This window comes from Pelodiscus sinensis, chromosome 5 (assembly GCF_049634645.1).
Source record: "Pelodiscus sinensis isolate JC-2024 chromosome 5, ASM4963464v1, whole genome shotgun sequence".
Classification (NCBI taxonomy): domain Eukaryota; kingdom Metazoa; phylum Chordata; order Testudines; family Trionychidae; genus Pelodiscus; species Pelodiscus sinensis.
Window position 1 is genome coordinate 27,002,957 of NC_134715.1, and position 23,704 is coordinate 27,026,660.

Sequence of the window (23,704 nt, forward strand, 5' to 3'; positions counted from 1 at the left end):
CACCCTGGGATCTGCATGCACCCAGGCCAGCCCTGCTCCCCGCCTGCCAGTTCCCCCACTTCCCCTACCCCCGCTCCCCTCCTGGCCAGCCCCACTCCTCACCAGCCAGTCCCACTCCCCCCAATCTCCTCCTGGCCAGCCCTGCTTCCCGCCAGCAGGTCCCCCCCTCCCCCCATATCCCCGAGCCAGCCCCGACTCTCACCTGGCCAGCCCCGCTCCCCGCTGGCTGGTTCTTCCCCGGCCAGCCCCACTACCCCCCAACCCTCTCCCGGCCAGCCCTGCTTCCCACTGGCCGGTCTCGTCTCCCCCCCCCCCCCCCCCCAATCTGCCCCCCCAATCTGAGATCAAGTGTGTCCGGTATTTTTTTGAAACCATCTGGTTACCCTATAAGTAGGAGCAGCAACAGCAACACAAAAGCTTACAAAAGAAAGCTGTAGAAAGTAGCTTCAGGTGAATGCCGCAAACAATAAAGGTAGAGATAATGGGTGATGGGTGAAGGCCCAGTCCTTCTGCCTGAGGCCCCACTCCTGCAGCATCTTCTCCTCTGGAGCCAAGCCCCACCCAGTCCCAGCCCAATCTTTCCTAGCTAGCAGCCCCAACCCTCCCAGGTGGCCAGGGAAATGGGCTGTCTCAGCCCTAGCCTTCCTGGGTGGCTGAGGCACATAGGTATTTTTTGGGAAGGCAGTGCCTTTTCTTGCCTATGTTAGAGGCATAGCATGGTAGGGCAGGCTGCCCATGGTAGAGATCGAACCGAACCCAGCTCCAGGAAGGAAGGCTGATGCAAAGAGAGTGAAGAGCTTTGGTTGACAGTTCAAGGCTGCAGCAGAAAGAAGGAAAAGATTTTACTTTGGGGGTATGTTTGGAATCAATGTAGACACCAGAGGGGACTTTGAACTGTGCAGAGTTATTTAAAAAGTTCAGAAGAGAGTTAACTGAGAAGGGAGTCTGCAGAGCTACCTCAAGGGAAGTTGAAAGGTTGGTGCTTGTGAGTGCCACTTTGTGACACAAGGCAAAGTTACAAACTTCGTAATCTGAGTTGCTTACAAAGTCACTGTCACTTTTGAAGGGGGTCAGCTGCATGAGGATTGAAGAATGACTTTCTTTTTTTGGTTTTCACAGGGCCATGTAGGAATTGTTCTTGCTCACATGTTGCCATCATGTCAGGTAAAGTTTCAATAAACTACAGACAATGCAATCATCAGTATTTGATCATTCACAACTTTTGTTAAAAAAAAGCCACTACAGGGTGTCCCCCCTATAAGTTGCCTTGGTATACATCCATTCCGCACTAAAGTCATTGGCGCTTGTAGGAACTGATGGTTATAAGTCCTCCCATTCTCGCTCTTAAGTTGCACAAAAAAAACCCCAATTTGTGCACATTGAAGTCAGCTGCAGGGAAAAAAATCCTCACCTTAAGTCATTTTGCTATAAGTCCAAGTTTTTTGGAACATATCTTTGGAACAGTGAGGATGGCCTGATGGAAATCACAGTCGGCTAACAGTAATGCTATAGAGGCTTTACATATATACTCTAGTGAGGGGCTCTGAATTTGTGCATACATCAGTATTTGTTGTATTGCAGAATTGTGGGTTATCCCTATTCAGCAAAGCACATAAGTACATGTTTAAGTTCTCTGCTGAATTGAAGTGTTGAATTGAATATTCTCTGGAAAAGCAACCAATCCTAGGATGTGGGAAGAAGTCTGGCTAACCAACATATATTACATGCACTAGTGAAGGCAGCCCTGTCCTAAATCTTGAGAGGATGTTTCCTTCAGCAATTCTTGAGGCTCCAAGTGAACCTCAAAGAGTTGATTCACTTCTAGCCACTTGCAACAGGGTTCGGGTAAAAAAATCACATTGGGAACTAAAACCTGTAGCCACTCACCCGCTCGATTTCCTCAAACTTGCGTGGAGATTAGATGCAGTCTAAGAGCCCTTTGTTTTCCGTTTTAATTTTATTTAATTTTTCCTGGGCATTTATTGGTGTGAACAAGTGAATATTGGCATAAAACTATTAATTTTTTGGATAAAATATCGGGGGGAGGGCAGATGGAAAGACAGGGAAAAAGTAATCAATAGATTAATACTTTGATGAGTGGAATTCAGTGTGGTTTGCTGCAGAACTAAAACAGAACTCAAAACACAATGCCACCTCTGACTTTAAGAAAACGATATATTCCTAATCCCCAAATAAAGCTTTTCATTTGCATAAACAGTTTACTGTTGTAGACTTAGAACTATTAGTCTATAAATATTTACATTTAATAAGTGAGCCATGCTACTTACAGCACGTACACTCAACTTCATCCTTTTCTTATGTTTTTGGTTTTTTTATAACTTTTGAATACTTCCGTGTGTGCTGAACCATATTTTGATTCAGATTTTCATTTTCTTCCCATTTTAGTGTGTCAGACCTTTAACCATTGTTTGCTAACAGCTTGAAATGTATACAGGGTGGGTGTGAGATTTATCAATACATTCTGATGTGCATGCACTTCAGAGTTTGTGTGTGTGCCTGCTTGTTTTTTGTGCACATCTTCTAGACTAATCCAGAGCCTTCCTTCAACAGGCAGCTTTGCATATACACAGACTAATGTATTGTCATAATACATGTATCTCATGCAGTGTATTGTATTTTCCCATTAAAACTGTGTGTGTGTGTGTGTGTGTGTGTGTGTGAGAGTGAGAGAGAGAGAGAGAGAGAGAGAGAGAGAATCACAAACGTAGAATGAACATTGGAGGAAAAAAATAATACTTTTTGTAAAACCTGGGGGTTTTTTTTAGTAAAAATGAGTTTAAACTGAAAACAATGGGATTTACTTATACTGGATATAATTGCTGTGTTAAATCCCTTCCAGGTTTATTATATTTCAAAGAGCTAAGAATTAGTCCTAGTATTAGTATGTTCTGTTCTAACAGTGCCTTAGCTCAGATTAGCCATCATGCAAAGTGAAGGAATAGGACAGAGATTACATCAAGAATAACCATTTAAAAAGTGATAGAGTTTGGAAGGCTACATCAAAAGAACAAGATGTTATCATCTGGCTTGGTATATGGTGTGGACAAAGCAAAACTATGAGTTACAGAATTGAAGGTTAATTTAAGCTATCTCTGTAAAGTAGTTGTCAGGGAAATGTTTTAATCCACTATTGGGGATTTGAATGGTTAACCAGTAAGCTTAACAGGTGATGCTTTCTGGTTCCGGTTAACTGATAGGAGGTGGAGCAGCTTCCTGCCACGGCGGGCAAGGGGCTGCTCCAGGCCCATAGGGCCTGCCACAGGCAAGAGGTTCTCTAGCCCCTTCCTCCCCTCACAGTGGGGGTGAGGATCGCTCCAGCCCTGCTCCTGTCCCCTCTACTCAGTTAACTGATTAAAAATTCTGTCTAACCGGTTAACCAATTAAATGGGATTTTATATCCCTACAAGCAATTCCTAATTGAAAAGTCTACTGATGTTATACAGTTTTGAGTATTTTTATAATCAAAACAGCAAATATTAAGTATGTAGTGATTTTTTTCATATATTTGTATGTTTCTTGGTTGTGAAAGGAGCAAACTAACAATGTTTGAAACTGCAGAATCCACAAGAACACTTCAGGGCAACAAATAATCCCTGTCAATTCTTGACTGAAAGCACTGATTTTTAGAGAAAGAAGGTTAGATATTCAAATGTCAAACTTAGTGCAGGAGATAAAGAGGAACTAGTAAGTTGTATTATAGTGTGTCATTAAACATGTTTCTGTAATGTATTTTTACAAAACAATGTTTCTCTCACACACAAAAACAACCTCCTACCAGCACTGTATCTTTAGTTTCTAACATTTGCAAATGTTAGAATATAAAAGTTTAGCTAGTCCCAAATAGTTGTGGAAATTGACTGCAAAAAGAAAAAAATTTTGTTTAGAAAAACCAGACACATCTGCCAGTCACTTGGTACTAGTAAATATTGAGCACCTTCCATTTATTTCACTAGAATGTTGCTTTTTAAGAGGTCTCTTCACTGGTCTCAAGAAATTAAATAAATATTTTGCATCAAAATATTTGTACTGTATTGAAAATATCATTTTATTTTGATTTTAGAGCAGTATTACTGACTTATTTTCTTGCATATGGAATCCAGGTGGTGCTGATAGAAAATAAGGAGTTGTCACTGGTACGTGCTAAAGACAGAAGTGATGAATTAGGATTGCACAACATTTGGTTTATTCAAGCAAACCTGGACTATTTTAAAGGAACTTTTAATATTGGGGTAAGTGGTTGAAAGTGTCTACTGATTATTGAGAAAAAAATGCTTTCTTTCTGAAGGTGACTAAGTATATTCAAAAACATTTCCCATACTTGGTATTATGAAGCCAGGCATTTCTGATGCTATACAAACTCTTGTTCTGTTAGCAGGAAATCATCTTTGAATTTTTTAGACTTAGACAATAAGATAATATTATCATCCTGTTCTTAGTTATTTGTTGAGTGATCAAATTATTCTCTTCAATGTGCAAAACTCATATGAGAAAGATGTTCTTGTTCCAAGGTATTCAGTGTCTACGGGTACATCTTGACTACGTGCCTTTTTCGAAAGAGGCTTTTTCAAAAAATACTTTTGAAAAAGCTTCTTTTGAAAAAGAGCATCTAGACTACAGCCAGTACTTTCGAAAAAGCAAGCTGCTTTTTTGAAAGAGCGCACAAAGGCAGTCTGGATGCTCTCTTTCGAAAAAGCATAGTTTGCATTACATAGCGCCTTTTTTCAAAAGAGCACTTTCAAAAAAAGGCGTTATTCCTTGTAAAACAAGGTTTTCCACAGTCAAACAAACTGCCGCATTCTTTCGATTTACTTTCGAAAGAATGCAGCAGCAGTCTAGACACAGGGGAAGTTTTTTCGAAAAAAGGCCACTTTTTTCGAAAAAACCCTATAGTCTAGACACACCCTAAGAAAATAATTAAAGTAAATCTTAGTATTGGGGAGATGCATCGTGATGTAGAAAGGCAAATGTTTTTGTTTGTTTTTAATTAATTACAGCACTTCAAGGTTAGAGTGGCTCATTAAAGAACAGTACTTTGAGGAAGGGTTTGAAGCTGGAAGGGCAATATTCACCGCACCACGGCTCAAGGTAGCGTGAAATGTGCAGCATGGAAGATGATGAAAAGAAGTTACCTATATACTGTGGTCGTGTGAACTTCAGAAATATTTTCAGTAGAGAAAAATCAGAAAAGGATGCTAAGGGGTAGTCAAGTATAAAGCGTTTTCAGAGTAAAGTGAGTAGAGTGGGGTGGGCAAAATCCAGTCTGCCACAATTCTCTTGTCCCACAGCTGAGCAGGACCTGGGGTAGGCCCCCTGCATCAGGCTTCCTGCCTGCTGCTGTCCCTAGCATGCCACTCCAAGTGGTTGGCTTCTAGGGGCAGCCTGTGAGTCCCCACATGGTGCCAGAAACCGCCCAGTGAGAGCTGCCTGGGCCATGCTTGTGTGTGTGAGCAACTCATAAGGCAAGATCAGAGTGGAGATATGAAAGGCCTCAAAGGTCAAGACCTTTAAAGAACTTATATTTGATGCTAAATTTGAGAAGGAATGAGTAGATATGTATCACACTGAGTGAGAGGGAAAAGCTTACATTTTAAGGGCTCAGACATTATACTAGGTATGTAAAATCCCATTTAATTGGTTAATCAGTTAAACATAATGTTTAATTGGTTAATTGATTAAAGGGGGATAGAGGCGAGCCACTTAACAGGAACTGCTCCTGTCATGCTAGAGCGCCCCTGCCTGCAGCACACTCAGGCTGGGCCTGCCACCAACAGGGGCTGCTGCGGCCAGATTGAAGAGCCTCCGACGTATGCTGGGCAATATGGGGCTTGATTATGTAAGTTATTTACTCAGAAAACTTAGTAAAGAATCAGACTCAAATTATCATCTGTTCCTCAAAGGCAAAATAAATGTACTGCAGATACTTCACATTACATATATTTACAATTTACTTCATAGGTACTAATAATGTCCTGCTGACAAAATTATTATAATTTGCAAATAGTGAAATGATGGATGTTAAACATGGCATAACAACCCAGGAGTATGGTTACACAGAAATAAAACGGTATAGAAATAATTGACAACTGATATGGTTCTTGAAAGGTTCTAGAAATAATCTCTCAACTCTAATAATTGTGCATACCCTAAATATGGTTGATTAAGAAAGAAATATTTTAAGTTTCTCCAGGCATATCATATGGTATAGTTCATCAGATTGCATCACAGCAGCACAGGCAGTATAGATTACTTGACAGTATTTACAGATAGAACATTTTAAACCAATTCACCCCCACTCAAATATTCTTTAAGCATTGTGTAACTTTGTTGTGTTTAATGAAATATTCCTGGTTGAGACTGTCATTGGCCGTGGCTTTGAGGATAAATGCAGCAGCAAGCTGTTCAGTTTGTTGTGGACATCCAGATGAATACTAAATTAAAGGGGTTTTTTTTGTTATCACTGAAGAAAATAACCTGTCATTGTTCATTTTGTTGGTGTAGGTGATATACTTGGAACACAAGGAAGAGGCAAAAAACTCTGACATTTTATATACACCTAGCAAAGAAGTCTTGATCTCTTTAGATTTTATTAGTGGGGAATGTGTTTATCTGTCTTCAGATAAAGTTGTGGTGGTCTGTTTAGCTGCTAACTTATTGTTAACTTACATTTGAAAATGTGAAGCTAAGAATAACTTCTCCTAATTAATTCCTCTTATTCGTCAGATCAAATTACAATATTCTAAATGCAAGAAATAGTAATAAACAAGGTTACAAAAATGTATTTTAATAAATGATCTTGTTCAGCGGTTCTAAAACTGTGGGTCAGGACCCAAAGTGGGCTAGAACCCCACACCAGGGCTGGCTTAGAGTGGTCGGGGATTGGAGCCAAATCCTGAGCCCAACCACCACCATAGGTGTCAGGGCTAGGTTACAGCCCCCTGCCTCATGGAACTCAGGCTTCAATTTCCTTCTGAGTTCAGGCAGTAATTTTTGTTAAAAGCCGACTTCCCATGAGCACTGGCTCATCTCTGCCTCCTCATGTGTAAATGTGTAACCCACTAAAATTTCAAGCAGTTACACATTTACATAAAAACACATAATGTCCCTAGTCTAGACATGTACCATCACTGCATCATCTGTGTTGCTTCCTATGTTTGGGAAAGTTCCTGAGACAACATATTATTTTGGGAGTGTTCTGTATTCTTTAAGGACTACAGACAGTCCCCGGGTTACGTAGAAGATAGGGACTGTAGGTTTGTTCTTAAGTTGAATCTGTATGTAAGTCGGAACTGGCGTCCAGATTCAGCCGCTGCTGAAACTGACCGCCAGTTCCGACTTACATACAGAATCAACTTAAGAACCCCGAGCGTCCCCAAGTCAGCTGCTGCTAAAACTGATCAGCAGCTGATTCCAGGAAGCCCGGGGCAGAGCAACTCTGCCTCGGGCTTCCTGTAGTCAGCGCTGGTAAGTTTCAGCAGCAGCTGACTTGTGGACGCCTGGGGCAGAGCAGCTGGGGTGCTGCTGGGTTGCTCCAGTAGCGCTGCTCCTCGGTGCTACTGGACCAACCCAGCAGCACCCCATCTGCTCTGCCCCAGGCGTCCTGATTCAGCCGCTGCTGAAACTGACCAGCAGCGCCCCCCCCCCACCCCAGCAGACCAGGAAGACGCGGGCGGCAGACCGAGACGCACCGCGGTCCCGCCGCCTGGGTCCTCCGCGGCTTTGCTCCCCGTCTCCCTGGTATGCTGGAGACCAGCAGACCAGGGAGACGGGGAACAAAGCCTCTGAGGATGCCAGCAGCGGGACAGCCGCGGGGCGTCTGGGCTGTCCCGCTGCCTGCTTCCCCGAGGCTTTGCAAAGCCGCGGGGGGGCTCGGGTGGCGAGGCAGCCCAGGCGCGCCTGGGCTGCCCCGCTGCCCGAGCCCCTCCGCGGCTTTGCTCCGCGTCTTCCTGGTCTGCAGACCAGGGAGACGCGGAGAAAGCCCCGAGTACATGGGTAGCAGGACCGCGAGGTCCCGCAGTCCGTGTCCTCCGGGGAGAGCCCCGTTCGTAACTGCAGATCCGACGTAAGTCGGGGACTGCCTGTACTTGAATTAGGTTTCTGTGTACAGATTAATATGTAGTACAGAAGAACAGCACATGGTGACCAGGAGCGACCCTAGACGAGCTGCCAGCAACTGGCGCCCTAGGCAAAACGCGCGATCGGCGCCCCTGCCTCCAGAGCCCTCAACGGCAGTTTATCTTGGCGCCTTAGGCAACCGCCTAGGTCACCTGTATTGACGGGCCGCCCCTGATGGTGACAAAAACTCCATATTGGATGTCATTAATGATATCCAGTTTTCAGTTGTGTAGATTCTGCTGGGCTAAACAGAGAAGTTAGTTGACTTAAAGCTCATGTAGGATCAATAAAATAATTCTGTATTGATATTAGCTAACAGCAGTTAATTCTTTCTTTTATATGTATTAGATCTGTGTTTTAGCACTACACTGAAAGAAGAGCTTCTGTCCCCCTCAAAGGAGAGCATAGAATTAGTGTTGTTGTAACTGGTAGCTGTGATTTTTAAAAATCTTCTCTTGTTTTAAAATTATTTTTGTTCGGCTACTTTGTTTTTCTATGATGAACGGTCTGTTTAATACATCCATTATACCTTTTGCTGCACTAATAACTAACAAACATATTTCTGATCTTTCTTTGTGCAGCTGATTGATTTCTTTGTTCACTGGAGCTTATATAATGAGGTTTGCAGACAACAATAGAACATTATTATATGTTTTGTGTTGTTTTTACCCAAATTTTGGATTTAACTTATTTTATCTTCTCATTTCTGTAGTCCAAAATCTTATTGGGAACCTTTAAATGGGAGTTTAAACCTTGTTTCATAACTTCCATTAATGATACCGATTAAAGCACATTTATATAAATACACACTGCATACCTGTGTGTGCAGAATAGTCAATTGGGGTGTGTCTAGACATTTCTTCTGGTATCCTGAAATAGCATTTTCTGTATCTTGACAGCACTCCCATTATTTCAAAATAGCTTTCAAAATAATGAATGCGCTATTCCAATGTTCCTGTAAACCTCATTCCATGAGGATTAAGGGATGTTTCGGAGCAGTGGTTTATTTCAAAATTTAGCGCTGGGTAGATACTGCCAATTTTCAAAATAAGATATTTTGAAATTAATTTGAAATAAGCTACACAATTGGCGTAGCTCAAATTGCATACTTTATTTCAAGCTAAGGGTGCATTGTAGGTGCACCCTTAGAGGCAAAACATGCAGTAATTTCTCCAGTGCTCAGAGCCCATAAAGAAAATTAACCATTAAAATGGTCATCCATTGTGCTTCAAGTACATTTCTCCTCCACATGTTAATGGCTTGTATCAATTGGTACCCCATCCTTGATGTTGTTTTCATGTAGTCTGTTTTTCTTCATTCTTTTACTGCTGCCAGAAATCTAGCGCCTCTTAACTAGAAGCTGTTTGGGACAATAACTTGTCTTTATTTAGTGTCATGTACACCATGCTTAAGAACTATTAATGATTATAATGGTAGCAGTGAGATTGTATCCCTGTTGTCCATTTTAGCTTTCTTCAGCAAAAATATATGGGCAGCAGATGCAAGGTAGTGACTGAAGAGGTGTAGAAGGAGTTGTGAGACAAGTGGAAATTGGGAGAGGAAAACAAGACTAAGAAGCACATCTTTTTGTTTTTTCTTTCCAAAAGCCAGGATAGAGAATGATATAAGGGTTAACCAGTTACCTGGTAAAGCTTTAACTGATTAGCTTTTAAACATGATTTTACATTCCTAATGTAGATACTGCTCTTCTCTTCCAGTGTCACTGGGTGAAGGAGAGAGAGTTAAAGGTTCCCCCTCACTCTTCATCGGTGCCAAAATGTTTTTTTAGGGAGGATGGAAAAGAGTGAAGATTTTCTTTTTTTTCTACAGCAGCTGTGGCTGTGGAGATTTTGAGCATTCCTGAGCACCTTTGAGTCATCAGGAGCTGAAATCTCTTAAGATCAAGGGCATAAATTGTTCCTGAATTTTTGTGCATCAGTCTAGTCTTCTTCACTTCACTGGTACAAAAAGTTTTGAAATATCACTTTGGTATGTCACTGGTTTCTCACATCAGTTTTAGATGAAATATTTTATCTCGAATATTATAAGCGGTGTCCATCAAAGAGAAATGGAATTTAATCCACTTGAGAACTATGCCCGAAAAGGTCACATATTGGAAAACTAATCTAAGATCAAGGCTTCAGTGCCTATGAATGAAATGTAATTATTCATAGATAATTGTCAAGAAGCACTAACAAGTCAATACAGTCACAGAAAACAACTACTAATATAAATCACAACCAGACCCTCATCTTACTACTCAGATGTCATACTGCTTTTTACTCTTTGCTGTTAAAGAGTGGCTGTCCCTCTGGAACACTCTATAAACACTGTATCCTATTTCTTTTGTTTTGTTTCCTCTCCACACATAAAGAAATCTTGATGAATGACTTAAAATGGTGGCTGATTATCATTTTTCCATCACTAGAAGAATCTGATAAATTTGTTATGTTCTAAATTGGCTTGCTTTCTTTATTTTCTGTTAAGAAAATGTAAATGAGAACATGATCCTTTCGCCGAGGATTCATTTGTTCCTGCTTGTTCTCCCTGTGAAATCCCAATCTGTGATGTAATTTCCATATTACCCAATTGTGTGGTCAATCAGAATTATGATATTAAGAATAATCAGGAGGAACAGGTTAATGTGTAAAACAGAATGAGCCTGTTTTTATGTACCAGTCCCTATAAAGAAAAAATATATAAACAAAATGTTGATATAAGGAAACATTATTTCTGTAAATTCTCATTTTTTGTAAATCTGCTGTTTTGGCATATTGCATGCCATGAAATAGAGAATATAGCCAAGAGTTCTCTTCATAGAACTGGAAGGAACCTTTAGAGGTCATCAAGTCCAGTCCCCTGCACTCAGGGCAGGACCATGCACCATTTCTAACCTGCTCTTAAAAATCTCCAATGATGGAGATTCCATAATCTCCCTAGGCAATTTAATCCAGTGCTTTTAACCACCTAAACAGGAAGTTTTCCTAATGTTTTACCTAACCTTCTTTGCTGCAATTTAAGCCCATTGACTTATTCTCATTGCTTCATCTGACTGATTCTGAATTGCTCAGACATTGTGGCTTTGTCTACGCTGCAGGGTTTTTGTGCAAGAAGCTTTTTGCAGAAGAGATCTTTCGCAAAAACGTCTTGCGCAAAAGCACGTCCACACCTAAAAAGCTCATCGCAAGAGAGCGTCCACGCTGCATGGACACTCTTGTGCAAGAATGTTATGATTGCTATTCACAAAAAGGCCATCAGAGCACCTGTGCTTTTTCTGATAGGCTCTTTTTGTACAAGAAACCCCTGTTGAGCGTCCCCACACACCTTTTTGTGCAAGAACTCTTGTGAAAAAAGGAGTTATTCTTCGTAGAAAGAGGTATACCTACACCACAAAAAGCCTTCTGTTCTGCCATTTTACTGTAAATTTTCTTGCTCAAAAAAGCACAAAAACCCTGTAGTGTAAACATAGACTGTGTGTTTAAAACTAATTACAATATAGGCTTAGCAGAGACACAGTAGGCATCTCTTACAGTTTTTTATTAATGCAGCCTTTTCCTTCTACTACAACTATATATTGGATTGTTTCTATTCTTTTATTTTGACCACTTCAATTTTCCCTTTGTGTGATGGTAGCTATTATGATGCATTGTCCTGTTTGAGGGACCACTGTCACTTTTGGTTTTGGTTCAGGCAATTGGGAAGTACAAAACTATGACCTATAAATCTAACTGCAGAACTGTCTACAGATTTGCATCCATTCCCCGTTGTGATCATGTCTGTAATTCTGGAGTATTATTGGATCTTGAATCCAAAATGGAAGTCATGTAGTCTTTTGAAAAGTCAGTTTCCCATGAGGTATCACGTTGTAGTTCTGTAATGCAATCCTTAAAACAAACCCTGCTTTTATATTCTCTAGGCCAGTGTTTCTCAACCAGTGGTACAAGTACCCTTAGGGATACTTGAGAGAAGTCTGGGAGGGTACTTCAAGACAACTGAAATTTGGAGAAAACTGAATTTTTGTTTTAAGTTTTACAACGCTTTATTATTTTTGTACTTTTTACACCCAAAAATTTCATCGCCCGCCTGGCTACAGTTAAGTTGTTTAAACAAATGTGTAGTAATGGTAGAAAAAAATTTGTGTGTCTGAAAACCATAGGTACTGGGGATACTTATAATCAGGACTTGCCAAGCGGCGGTGAGCCCCACTCACCAGCCACGCGGTTTCGCACAGTTCTGTGCCGGCTCTTCCGGGTTGTAATCTGCTTGCCACCGGCGAGTAGATTACATTATTTGTCGAGCCCTGCTTATAATTTTTTTAAAGGGGGTACTTATAATGTTTTTTTAAAGGGGTACTTTATTTTTAAAAAAAAGGTTGAAAAACACTGCTCTAGGCTTCCACATCTGTCTGGGATTGGTTAGAACATAATTCTTCACAAATGAGAACATTTTGCATTGTGTGCATTATTGTCTAATTATTGAGCTCAAACAGAGTCACATCTAATTTAATTTTTCCTGTGCCTTATAAACCTCTCAAAAAATGAAACAAGAACATAATATATTTGTTTGGTCATAGTTAGAAAATTAATTAATTGCTCCAGTATAACCTGCTAGCATTGTCCTGTCTTTTCAAAATGGTGAACAAGCGATTGTGTAATTATTTTTGACATAATGATTATGCAGTGTTCTTGTTACATTTCATGAAAAAAAAGTAGCTTGCAGTCATTTGAGTGTCACTCAATTTTTCATAAAGCCAAACATCAAATGGAAATAAAATAAAATCACAAAAAAGCTTCAGAAAAATTACATTAAATAAATGCTACTTTAAAAAGAGGCACATTTGCCTGAGAGCTGCATCTTTGAGAGAGGGTGAGGGGAAAAGATGGTTGACTAACTTAGATTTTTAAAATATATATACCCAATTTAAGAGAATACAGATCTGATCCTTCAAACATTTATGATTTGATGAACTTTACAAACATGAACCTCGTAATGTCCCTCATTGCATTGAGAGCATTCATGTGAGTATGTATGCATGTGTATTTATAGGAGTAGGCTCTAAAACACTTCATAAAGGAACAAATGCCTGTCATTGTAGTTCTGAAGCAGCAATAAGGGACACACTAAAAGATTTTTGGATTTCACATACTATTTTAGCATATTGATCAACACCTTATGAGTCTTTACATGTGTCATCTCTCATGAAGCAGGTGCTAATTTAGAGTCCAGTCCTGCAGTGAACTCCAAATGCAACTTCACAGAACTCTGTGGGATCAGGACCCTTGGAGATATTCTGAAATCAATTCTTAAACATACAGTACATAATGGTGTCATATGTTCCAGTATATATGGTTTTGGAGTTTATTTTTTAAAAAGACTAATTTGTTTCCTGTTTATTTCTACCTACAGATCTACATGGAATGTAGAGCCCAGCTACATATAATGTTTACAAGCCTGTACACTTTTGTTTTTTATTTACATATGATTCAGTTAATCAGATTTTGTTTTTTGATGTAGGAATAAAATAAATCTCTTCTCTAACTTCAGAGTGTTATTTTGGCATTGGCCAATTTCTGCTATAATTGTTGGCATAGGCTTTTTTGGGATATCACAAATTCAGCCTCTCTACTAGCTTAAATAGATGGAGGAGATAGGCTCTAATATAGAGGAACCCTGTTGAATTACACATATTTGACAATTACCAAAGTGACTGAGGAAAAATATCTAAAGTCTGCATTGTGGGATTGCATCCATCTTAAGGGCAATTGTACCATCAACAGGCAAATTTGCTAAATGGCAGATTGCACCATCCCTTAAAAGAGATGTTCTTCCCGTGTGTCTGGGCCACTCTTTGGGCTCAGGGGTGGACAAATTACCCCACTGCTTTCAGCCCCTTGTATATCAAAGGAGCTGACTTGCTCTCCACAACAAGTGCAGTTGTGACTGGCACTTAAAGAGAGTGGAACCTCCTTGCATGTTTGATATGCACATGAACTCAGAATCTATCCTGTCATGATGAAATGACATGTTAAATGTTTTTTTCCTGGTGTACAAGTACATCCCAAAAGAATGAAAAGAAAATTACAACAGAATGACAAAATCTTTACCTGCTTATTGTCTCTGACAAACAAATACCCATTTATTAAATATCTCAGTTAAAAAGGTGCTTTCTCATAAGCCTAAATTTGATTTAACATATTTTTTCCTCTTTCATGGCTTTGCAGAAACCAAGTCGTCGTTAAGATTTTCTTTCAGTGAGAGATGATATATAATGTAACCTGTATGTGCGTGTTACTGATTATTGTGTTTCACATATCGTTTTTATCATTAAAATCTAGCTTTAAAAAATCTCTACACATTTCTAAGCATTTCTTTCTTGGACTGACATTCTTCACTAACCAGCATGATATTTTGTATTTTGTAAAATATTTTAAAGGTATCTTCATTTGAGTTGATACTGTAAAATGTCATTGGCAAGTAATTTTAGTTTAGTGTCTATAGTTTCTCCACCAACAAGAATTATTGATGAAGTTCCCTTGGCATTAAAATGAGCAAGAGAAATGTTTGACAGAGCTATGAGACACTCTCTGGTTGAGTGGTTGGGAATAAGCCCTAGCCTTACCCTCTAGCTTTCACTGCAGTGTGTGTGTGTGGGGGGAGGGGGGGGGTCAGATAATTCAATCATCCAGAAAACTTCTAAGAAATAGAGTTGTAAGAGAACAGAAGAATACTGTTAAAGTTTCTTTTCTTTATATGTTTTAGGTGGCTCTGCATGCTTGTGGCGTGGCAACTGACATGGTGATTGAACACTGCATCAAGGCCCACGCAGCCTTTGTTGTCTGCCCTTGCTGTTACGGTTTCATTCAGAACACAGTGAAATTTATGTTTCCTCGAAGGTGAAGAATCTAGTTGTACAAGGGTCTGGAAATGTAAAGTTTAAAAATCAAAAGTATGTAAATGGACATTTAATAACACCCACAGAACCTTAACTCTGCCCCATAAAGCTGCTGCATCACCACTGAAAAACTAGTTGGTTTTAACTATCCAGGATAAACAGGTTCACCTCATTAGTGACCACAAAAATACCTACAGTGGCAAAGAGATTCCAGCCTTCTTTCCAGAAAAATGTACTCCACTGAGAAAGGGGATACTTTACTAATTCCTAGCTCAGTGTCAAAGGCAGCTATTCAACACTGTTCATAAAGATTTTATATGTCACCAGTTATATAGGGATTGTTAGATACAGTGCTAGTGACTTATGGAAATTTAATGAAAACAGCAAAAGGTAATGAGTTGTATTTATGTGTGTGGTAGTGCAGACTATCACACTGAGTGCTAGACACATAATACGTATGCAGTGGGATGACAGGTTACATCATCCATTAAATAATATAGCCTGTTCTCCCTGTGTGTCTGGTCCACTCGTTGGGCTTAGGGGTGGATGAATGACCCCATCACCTTGGGACTCATTGACACATGTGTTACTGCAGTTCACCACCAGTGATATCCCATAGATTTTGGTAGATTTATACTGTTATAAAACTAAACAATCAAATCCATTGCTCTTATGTTAATATTTTTATATTTCTATCACAAACTGTGCTTACTGTTTTCTCCAGATTTAAGATGTCCATAATCATAACCCTTAGGCTCTGGGCTTTTTAACACACTTGATTAAAAAATAACGTATCTTAAGAAGTAGGTATATGGGAATGAAGATTAGAGTGTTTCAGGACGGAGTTATGATTGTGTTAAAAGCTTTAATTGTGTATTTTTATACTTTCAGACTGGCTTATGGTTTTAAGTAGACTCTTTTGAATTTTCAAGATTATAAAATGTATACTTTATTAGAAAATCCAAAATTCTTTTGGATTATATTGTCTGATGTAAATAATAGCCTTTCTATCAAAAAAAAGTTTCAACACCGTAAAAATTATATATTTTTGTTTGAAAATATTTTTCTTACTATTTTTACAAGAAATGTCAAAGTTGTTAAACATAACACGATTAAAGAATAGCTATTTGTTTTTTCAGGTTGATTACTTGGTGCATTTGACAGCACTTTATGATCCTCTAGTTTTGTTCTATATACTGCATAATATGTTTCCTTTTTTGTTTGTTTTTTTCACATAACAAGAGGAAAGAAAAAGTATTTTAAAAAAAACAGTCTAATTCAATTGTAAAATTGCTAAAATGGCCGGGGGCAGATGTAATACTAGAAACTACTTTTGACTTATTTTTTTAAAGGTTGACGAAATCCTCTCATTTAACTTGAAGTTAATTACAATTTTAGACAGGAAATTCATTAAGGTTTCTGAAGATGGTTGAGATCTTTTGCTCAAAGATGCTTTAGAAAGGGATGTGTTTTTACTGACGTTTAAAATTTTAAAGGCTCTGAAGCACATGAGGCAATTAGCTCTCTGTGCAGGAGTTCAGCCTTAACTACAATTTCATTTTTTTAAAGCTGGTAATATTAGAAAACTTTCCTCTGTAATTGGGCACATAATATGTAATTAAATTTTAGTGACAAATAATGCAGTTTTGTGGTATGGCAGACTCAAAAGGTATGTGTATGTATTGTATATTCTAGGGTGTATATGTTGCTACCACTATAGCACTATAAAATCTACTATATATTTGAGATAATTTGCCTGTGATTGTGTCTCTCTGTCCATCTGTCTGTTTGTTCAAGAACTCCTCCTAAACAGTAAAAGCAAGGACCACCAAATTTTAAACCTCCTCTTATTATAACATAAGGGTTTGACTATGACAGGCAAATGGGATATGCCTGGAATGGGATTGCTTTTCTTAAAACCACATAGAAAAGAGACAACTTCCATGCAGCTAAAAGAGGGTAGGTTGGGGTGCGCACCCCTCCCCATCCAGGACTGTCCCAGTCCAGAGTCTCCCACCCCATAGGCATCCTTTAGGGAAGGCATGGTGGACTGAAGCTCCCCTCCTCCCCCTGATTTATCTCTGGCTGAACATCTCTGGCTGCTCCCCTTCTCAGGGGAAAGTATGCTGCAGTCCTCACTCTGACTGGGGAGCATGGGTGGGAGACAAACCTGGACCTGCCCAAGCTGGGAGCTAGAGCTGCAGCAGCCAGGTAGATGAGCTTTTCACCTGGCCCCAGCCTGCTGCAGTGAGAGAGGGCAGAGGTGCATGCTGTATACTGAATCCCTCATCCCCAGTCCCACCCCAGAGCAATGATTTAAATGAAGAAAAACAAAATAATTGAATTGAGGACCCGAGCAATACCAGCTAAATCTTCTAATATTTATATAAATTATGGATAAAACCACTTATTTAAAAATGTGTAATATATATAATGGTTTAAAGAAATGCCTATATATAAAAAATAACAAGGAGTCCGGTGGCACTTTAAAGACTAACAAATTTACTAGGGTATTCAGGTGCGCCCCTAGACTAGCTGCCAGCAACTGGCGCCCTAGGCGAACCATGCAATCAGCGCCCCCACCTCCAAACCCCTCAATGATATTGTGCTCCATTTAACTGGGCACCCTAGGCAATCACCTAGTTCGCCTATATGGACGGGCCGCCTCTGAGGGTATTAGAGCATAAGCTTTTGTGATCTACAACTCACTCCCTCAGATGCTGAAGAGAAAAAGAAGTAAAGAAATTTTGGGATGTTGCATTTTTAATGTCTGGTTTGTTGCCATTTTTTATGTCTGATTTGTGTCCATTTATTTTTGCATAGAGACAGTCCGGTTTATCCAATATACATGGCAGAGGGATGTTGTTGGCACATGATGGCATATATTACATGAGTAGATGTGCATGTGAATGAGCCTTTGATGGTATAGCTGAAGTTGTTAGGTTCTGTTATTGTATCACTAGGATAGACATTTGAATAGAGCTGGCAATGAGGTTTATTGCAGGGACAGGTTCCATAAGAATGGCAACATTCAAAAGCCAGTGGGGGAAGCACTTTAACCTCACTGGGCAAATAGTTTCAGACTTGCAAGTTGCCATTCTCAAACAGAAAAACTTCAAAAACAGGCTGAAAAGAGAAACCGATGAGCTGGAATTCTGATACAAATTTGACACCCTGAACCAAGGTCTAAAATAAATACATGGAGTGGTTCTTGCATTACAGTAGGTAGTTTCCCATTCAAGTACTTTCACCTTCTCACCAGTGTTGGAGACGAGCCACGTTCATTCTAATGTAATTAGCACTGTTGTCACACTCCCATCTCTATCCGTTTTCTTTCATTTATTCTTTCTTTCATTCTGTCTGTCTCTCTTTTTCTCTTCAGCATCTGAGGGAGTTGTAGTTAGTGAAAGCTTATGTTCTAATAGTCTAATAAATGTATTAGTCTTTAAAGGGCCTACAGGACTCCTTGCTGTTTTTGCTGAAACAGACTAACACAGCTACCTCTCTGAAACCTTGTATATGTTCTACAATAAAACATAAAATGGCACGTAATATTCCTTTTCTATTCAGTGAATAGAAAAACTGTCATATTTTCTCCTTCTGAAGACAGCTTCTCAGCCTCCAGATAAAAGTATTATTTTTTAGAATTCAATCAAGTGTTTAAAGACTGCTTCTGTTTTCAATCTTGATTATTTCCAGTGTGAACTGAATCAATATTCTTTTCTCTTTCAGTCACCAGTTCAAGGAAGTCTTATCCTATAAGGTATGTAAAAGCATTTCTGTGGTTAGATTTTCTTTTTGTTTCCTTTTCTGCATTTTCCCTGTGATTTGTAGTGGAATGAATAATCTGTATTCATCTTTTAATTATGAGGATGAACACACAATGTAATTATGATGATTAGTAATTCAGATCTACTCACAATCCTTTCACTTTTTTAAAAAAAGTCAAATAAATGCAGATGGTTTCTCCATTAAAGAATGTTATATCTTAGTAAAGATAAGGAAAACACCCTAAGATGAGGAATATTTTGACACATTTCACTTAAAATCTTCTGGATACCACTCATTTTATAGACTTTGGATAAGTATTGATTATTCTTAGGTATATAGACCTAACTAACTATAAAGTAGCATTTTTGTACAGTTTGATTCTAGAGATTTCATTTTCCAGTAGCTGTTATCTGAAAAATACTTAAAGAACAAGCCTTCTTTCTGTGCTGCAGCTTATTAAAGGCATTACACTCTGTTGTAAGCCTCAGATTTTTCTCTTGTCTAATGATAATGCTTCTACTTAATTTGCAGTTAGAGTGAATGGTCACTTATAAATAAGAATAAACAATAAATATAATTATTTACTAAGATTGTTTTAGTAATTATTTTAATTAAAATAGCTTTCCAAAGCATTTAATAATATATTAAATAAATGTCATATTCAGTATAACATAACTTTAAAATGTCAGTGATCAACAAACTTTTGAATAGTTGTATTACTCTCCATCTCTAATAGTTATCCTGTGTGTGACTGGGCGCAGTGTTAACTAAAAAATTTTATTTCAAAATAAGAGGACTTTTTGTTCAATAATGAATTCATTGACAAATGGATTTTATTATTTCTTCTGACTAAATTTGCTTTCTAGAAGTAATTCTTGAGCCATTTCTCACCTCTTCTGTAATCAGAGGTGGTGTGTGTGTAGGGGGGTGTCATATGGGGTAACATGCCCTCTTAGATCTCTGCCTGGGTTTATATACCCTGTCCTGAATTCTTCTGCATAACAACAAAACCTTTAAATTGTGCCCTCAAACCTCCCCCGCCATTAACAAGTATGTGTCACTTATATCTTTAATGATTCTACAGGCAGTCCCCGGGTTACGTACAAGATAGGGACTATAGGTTTGTTCTTAAGTTGAATTTGTATGTAAGTCGGAACTGGCTCCAGATTCAGCTGCTGCCACTGAAACTGTCCAGGGGCTGACTAAAGGAAGCCGGAGGCAGAGTTGCTCTGCCCCCAGCTTCCTGGAATCAGCCTGATCAGTTTCAACAGCTGCTGAATCTGGAGCCTGGGACAGAACAGCTCGGGTGCTGCCTGGTAGGTTCCCACAGGACCAACCCGGCAGCACCCCAGCTGCTCTACCCGAGGCATCCCGCAACAAAAGCCTGGTCTGCTGGGGGGAGGGTGCACTAGCTGCGCCCCTCCCCCCCCCCAGCAGACCAGGGAGATCCAGGCAAAGCCGCACAGGCGGAGGGACCCCGCTGCCCGTGCGGCTTTGCTCCTGTCTCCCTGGGGTGCTGGGAGGAGTCCCCCCCAGCACACCAGGGAGACCCGAGCAAAACCGCACAGGCGGAGGGACCCCGCTGCCCGTGTGGCTTTGCTCCTGTCTCCCTGGGGTTCTGGGGGGGTCCAGCAAAGCCGCTGGACCCCCCCAGCAGACCAGGGACACCCGAGCAAAGCCGTCGCCTGGGCGGCTTTGCTCATAAAGCTGCCCAGGCGGCGGCTTTGCTCGGGTGTCCCTGGTCTGCTGGGGGGGTCCAGCGGCTTTGCTGGACCCCCCCCCCCAGCAGACTAGGGAGACCGGGAGAAGCTTTTCTCTCCCCGGAGGACAGGGGTGGCGACCTGCCGCCCGTGAGCTCCGGGGCAAGAAAAGCCCCGTTCGTAAGTGCGGATCCGACATAAGTCGGATCCGCGCAAGTTGGGGACTGCCTGTATATTTGGAGGAACCTACCCTTGAAATACCAGCATGTCTTCTCAGATCTCCTTGTGGACATCTTAGGTCTCTTGATGTTGTAGAGTAGGGCTGGGCAAGAGGCTATCAGCAGGCCAGATCCAGCTTGCCTAGTCCTTTCATCCGGCCCATGGCAGCTCCTGGCCCTGCCCCCAATGCATTTCCTGGGAGCTGCCAAGGAGGTGTAAGCCCTTTCAACTCCTGCTACTTAAAGGCTCCGTCCAAGGCCCTGCCCCTTTCACCCGAGGCTTCACCCCTTCTGGGGCAACCTGCAAACAGTTCAGAAATTTTTGAAGTTGCCACACTTCAAAAATTATTGCCCACCACTATTGCACAGTAACTATAGGACAATGATGCTCTGACTATGGCTCTCAAGATGCAAGTGGCTCGTTAATGTGTCTTTCATGTGTGATAGTAAAACGTGTGTGATAGTGAAACAATGATTTTATGCTACTGTAGCTCTTTTGGTAATACTGATTGCTAATTTGGCTCCTGAACCATTGAGGTCTGAGTATACCTCTGCTATAGAAAATCCCTTGAAGCTTGAGAAACCTCCTCATACTTGAACAGTAGAAAGAAAAACCATTATGTTCCTTTCAGCCCCTAGGACTGTGTGTCCATAGAAATAAATACATAATATTAATATCTGTGTCAGTCACTGATAAATTGCTTTACGAATTACTTGTCAGCACAAGTTTCTGGGGACAAATAAGTCTGAGGATTTTTTGGTTGTCACATGCAATGTAGTTGTAGTTGTGTTATTACCAGCATATTAGAAAGATGAAGTGGGTGAAGTAATATCTTTTATTGGACCAACTTCTGTTGGTTACAAAGGCAAGTTTTCGAGCCACACACAGAATTCTTTTTAACATCTGGCAAAGGTATTCCAAGCATCACTGCTAAATGCTAACTGTTTATGCTAAAGGTATTGTGAACTTTCAAGGGCACAGCCCACTTCTTCAAATGACAGGAGTGTTGGAAGTCCAGATCCAAGAATAAATAAGGGAAGAAGGGAGGAGGGGAGAAGGGAAGAAAATGGAGGGGGGGAAGAAAAAAATCTGGTATTGATTATCTTCCTTTCAAGTGCAACTAATGGTTCTTATCAGCCTCTTGGAACTGTTTAGTCTTTCAGGCGCTACTAGACTATTAGTTGTTTTTTAAGTTTTTCCTGTTACAGACTAACTCGGCTATCCCTCTGAAGCTTATCTACTCACTATCTTTTTTTTTCTTCCTCCCCTCCATTTTTTCCCCTTCTCCTCCCTCCTTCCTTCCCTTATTTATTCTTGGATCTGGACTTCCAACACTCCTGTAATCTGAAGAAATGGGTTGTGCCCATGAAAGCTCATGATACTATCTACATGTTTTGTTAGTCTTTAAGGTGCTACCAGACTTTTGTTGTTTTTTAAGTTTTTCCTGTTACAGTCTAACTATGCTACCCCTCTGAAGCTTTTGTTTAAGTTAAGCAATCTGCTCTACTTTGCATTTAATCATCCTCAAGGGAAACCATCGCAATACTTTCCAAAGCAGAGTCTGGGAACTTAAATTCTTAACTCTGCAAAACGCTAAAAATCATATTACTATATTGATTAAAATGATTGGTTAGTGACTAAAATTCCAATGTGGTGGCCAGACATTGTCTATGTTCTTTAGTTCCCGTGTTCAATTAATGTTTCTTATCTTCCTTTGAGTGATCCAAGGAGACTTCAAGAAGAATGAAAGTTCCTACATAAATCAATTTACTTCATTTGTACATAACAAGACTTACAGTAGACCATCAGGGATATAGCTTCTCTATGTAGATGGGATCCATTTACTGTTCATCTTATAGGTCTATCTGACAGCATTTTCTTTTGGGAATATTTGCCTTGATTTATTGGAGTTTAAAGTTACAAAACTAGGCTTATGATGTGGCTAGTGCCACAAGACACCCAGAGGCCACATTTTATTATCTTTCCCTGAGGATGGTTGGAAGGAACAAAACCACTTCACTTATTTAGCTTTGAGAGCTTAATAACATTTGAGTCTGTTCCAGAGAGTGAGTTAACCACGTGGAAAGCTGGATAATTTTAATTATGATGTTTGTTGACCTGATAATGGCTGTACCATTTCTGCCATCAGGAAATGTGACAGGTTGCTGTTCATTTGAGAGGGAAATTATAGAGCTATTACCTAGACGCTAGTTTAAGTTTCAGGTTGTTGCCACAGGAAAATAAGATGTTTTTGTGTTTTCACAAGCCAGTCCTCATTTTTCATGCTAGGTGAGTGATAGTGCTTACCTCAACATTCAGATCTGGTTTGACAGGCCGCAAAACTGGTGGGGGCAGTGGGCAGGGCTTTGGGCAGGGTAACCTGATGAAGGCAGGAAGCTTTGTATATGCTCCTTCTTCATGTGAAAAAACTGAGCTGATCCTGTTTCTTTGGGAACTATAAGTCAGAGTGCATTTAGAGTACTTGACTGTACTGCAATCCACTGAAGTTTCACTTGATTAGTTTTGTGCCACATTTTGAGGTATTTTTATATGATGTTGTGAAGCCACATTTTCTTTGCATTTTTGAGGACATTTATTTTATTGGCCTCACTCCTAATCCTTTTGCCTCTTTGGACAGCCCAGCTGTGTTGCAGAATAGGAATTTGACAAGAAGTTGGTCATGATAGTTGTGAGATGTAAAATCAGAAGTTGTGCAAAACTAGTTTCTGGGAAGGTTGTTAAGACCTGCATAAAAATATTCTTATTTCTTTGGAGACTATACGTTTTAAGTATGGCCCTCTATCTTGCCTAGGCTGTGTTACAGCCTGACATATCTTTGGAGCTACCTTTCACTCATTTACCATGAAATGACAACAGCTTATCTTCCCAAATTGGAGTTGTTTACTTGTCGCTGCTTTCTCTTATTTGGAGCTGCCTCGAGTTTCTCTCCCCCAAGCTCTAATTGCCCTTTCTGTACCACAGCCAGGTG

At 40.1% G+C, this 23,704-nt stretch overlaps 1 protein-coding gene across 3 annotated transcripts in view; it reads left to right on the top strand.

Moving 5' to 3' along the window:
- Positions 1-23,704, top strand: part of GSTCD (glutathione S-transferase C-terminal domain containing) — a 128,524-nt gene that overhangs the window by 99,977 nt on the left and 4,843 nt on the right. For all 3 annotated transcript variants that reach the window (XM_075929687.1, XM_075929688.1, XM_006119312.4), the window contains 4 exons: positions 1,120-1,164; positions 4,122-4,250; positions 14,893-15,026; positions 18,758-18,788. In XM_075929687.1, coding sequence (XP_075785802.1) covers positions 1,120-1,164; positions 4,122-4,250; positions 14,893-15,026; positions 18,758-18,788 — 339 coding nt within the window. The remainder of the gene's footprint in view (positions 1-1,119; positions 1,165-4,121; positions 4,251-14,892; positions 15,027-18,757; positions 18,789-23,704) is intronic.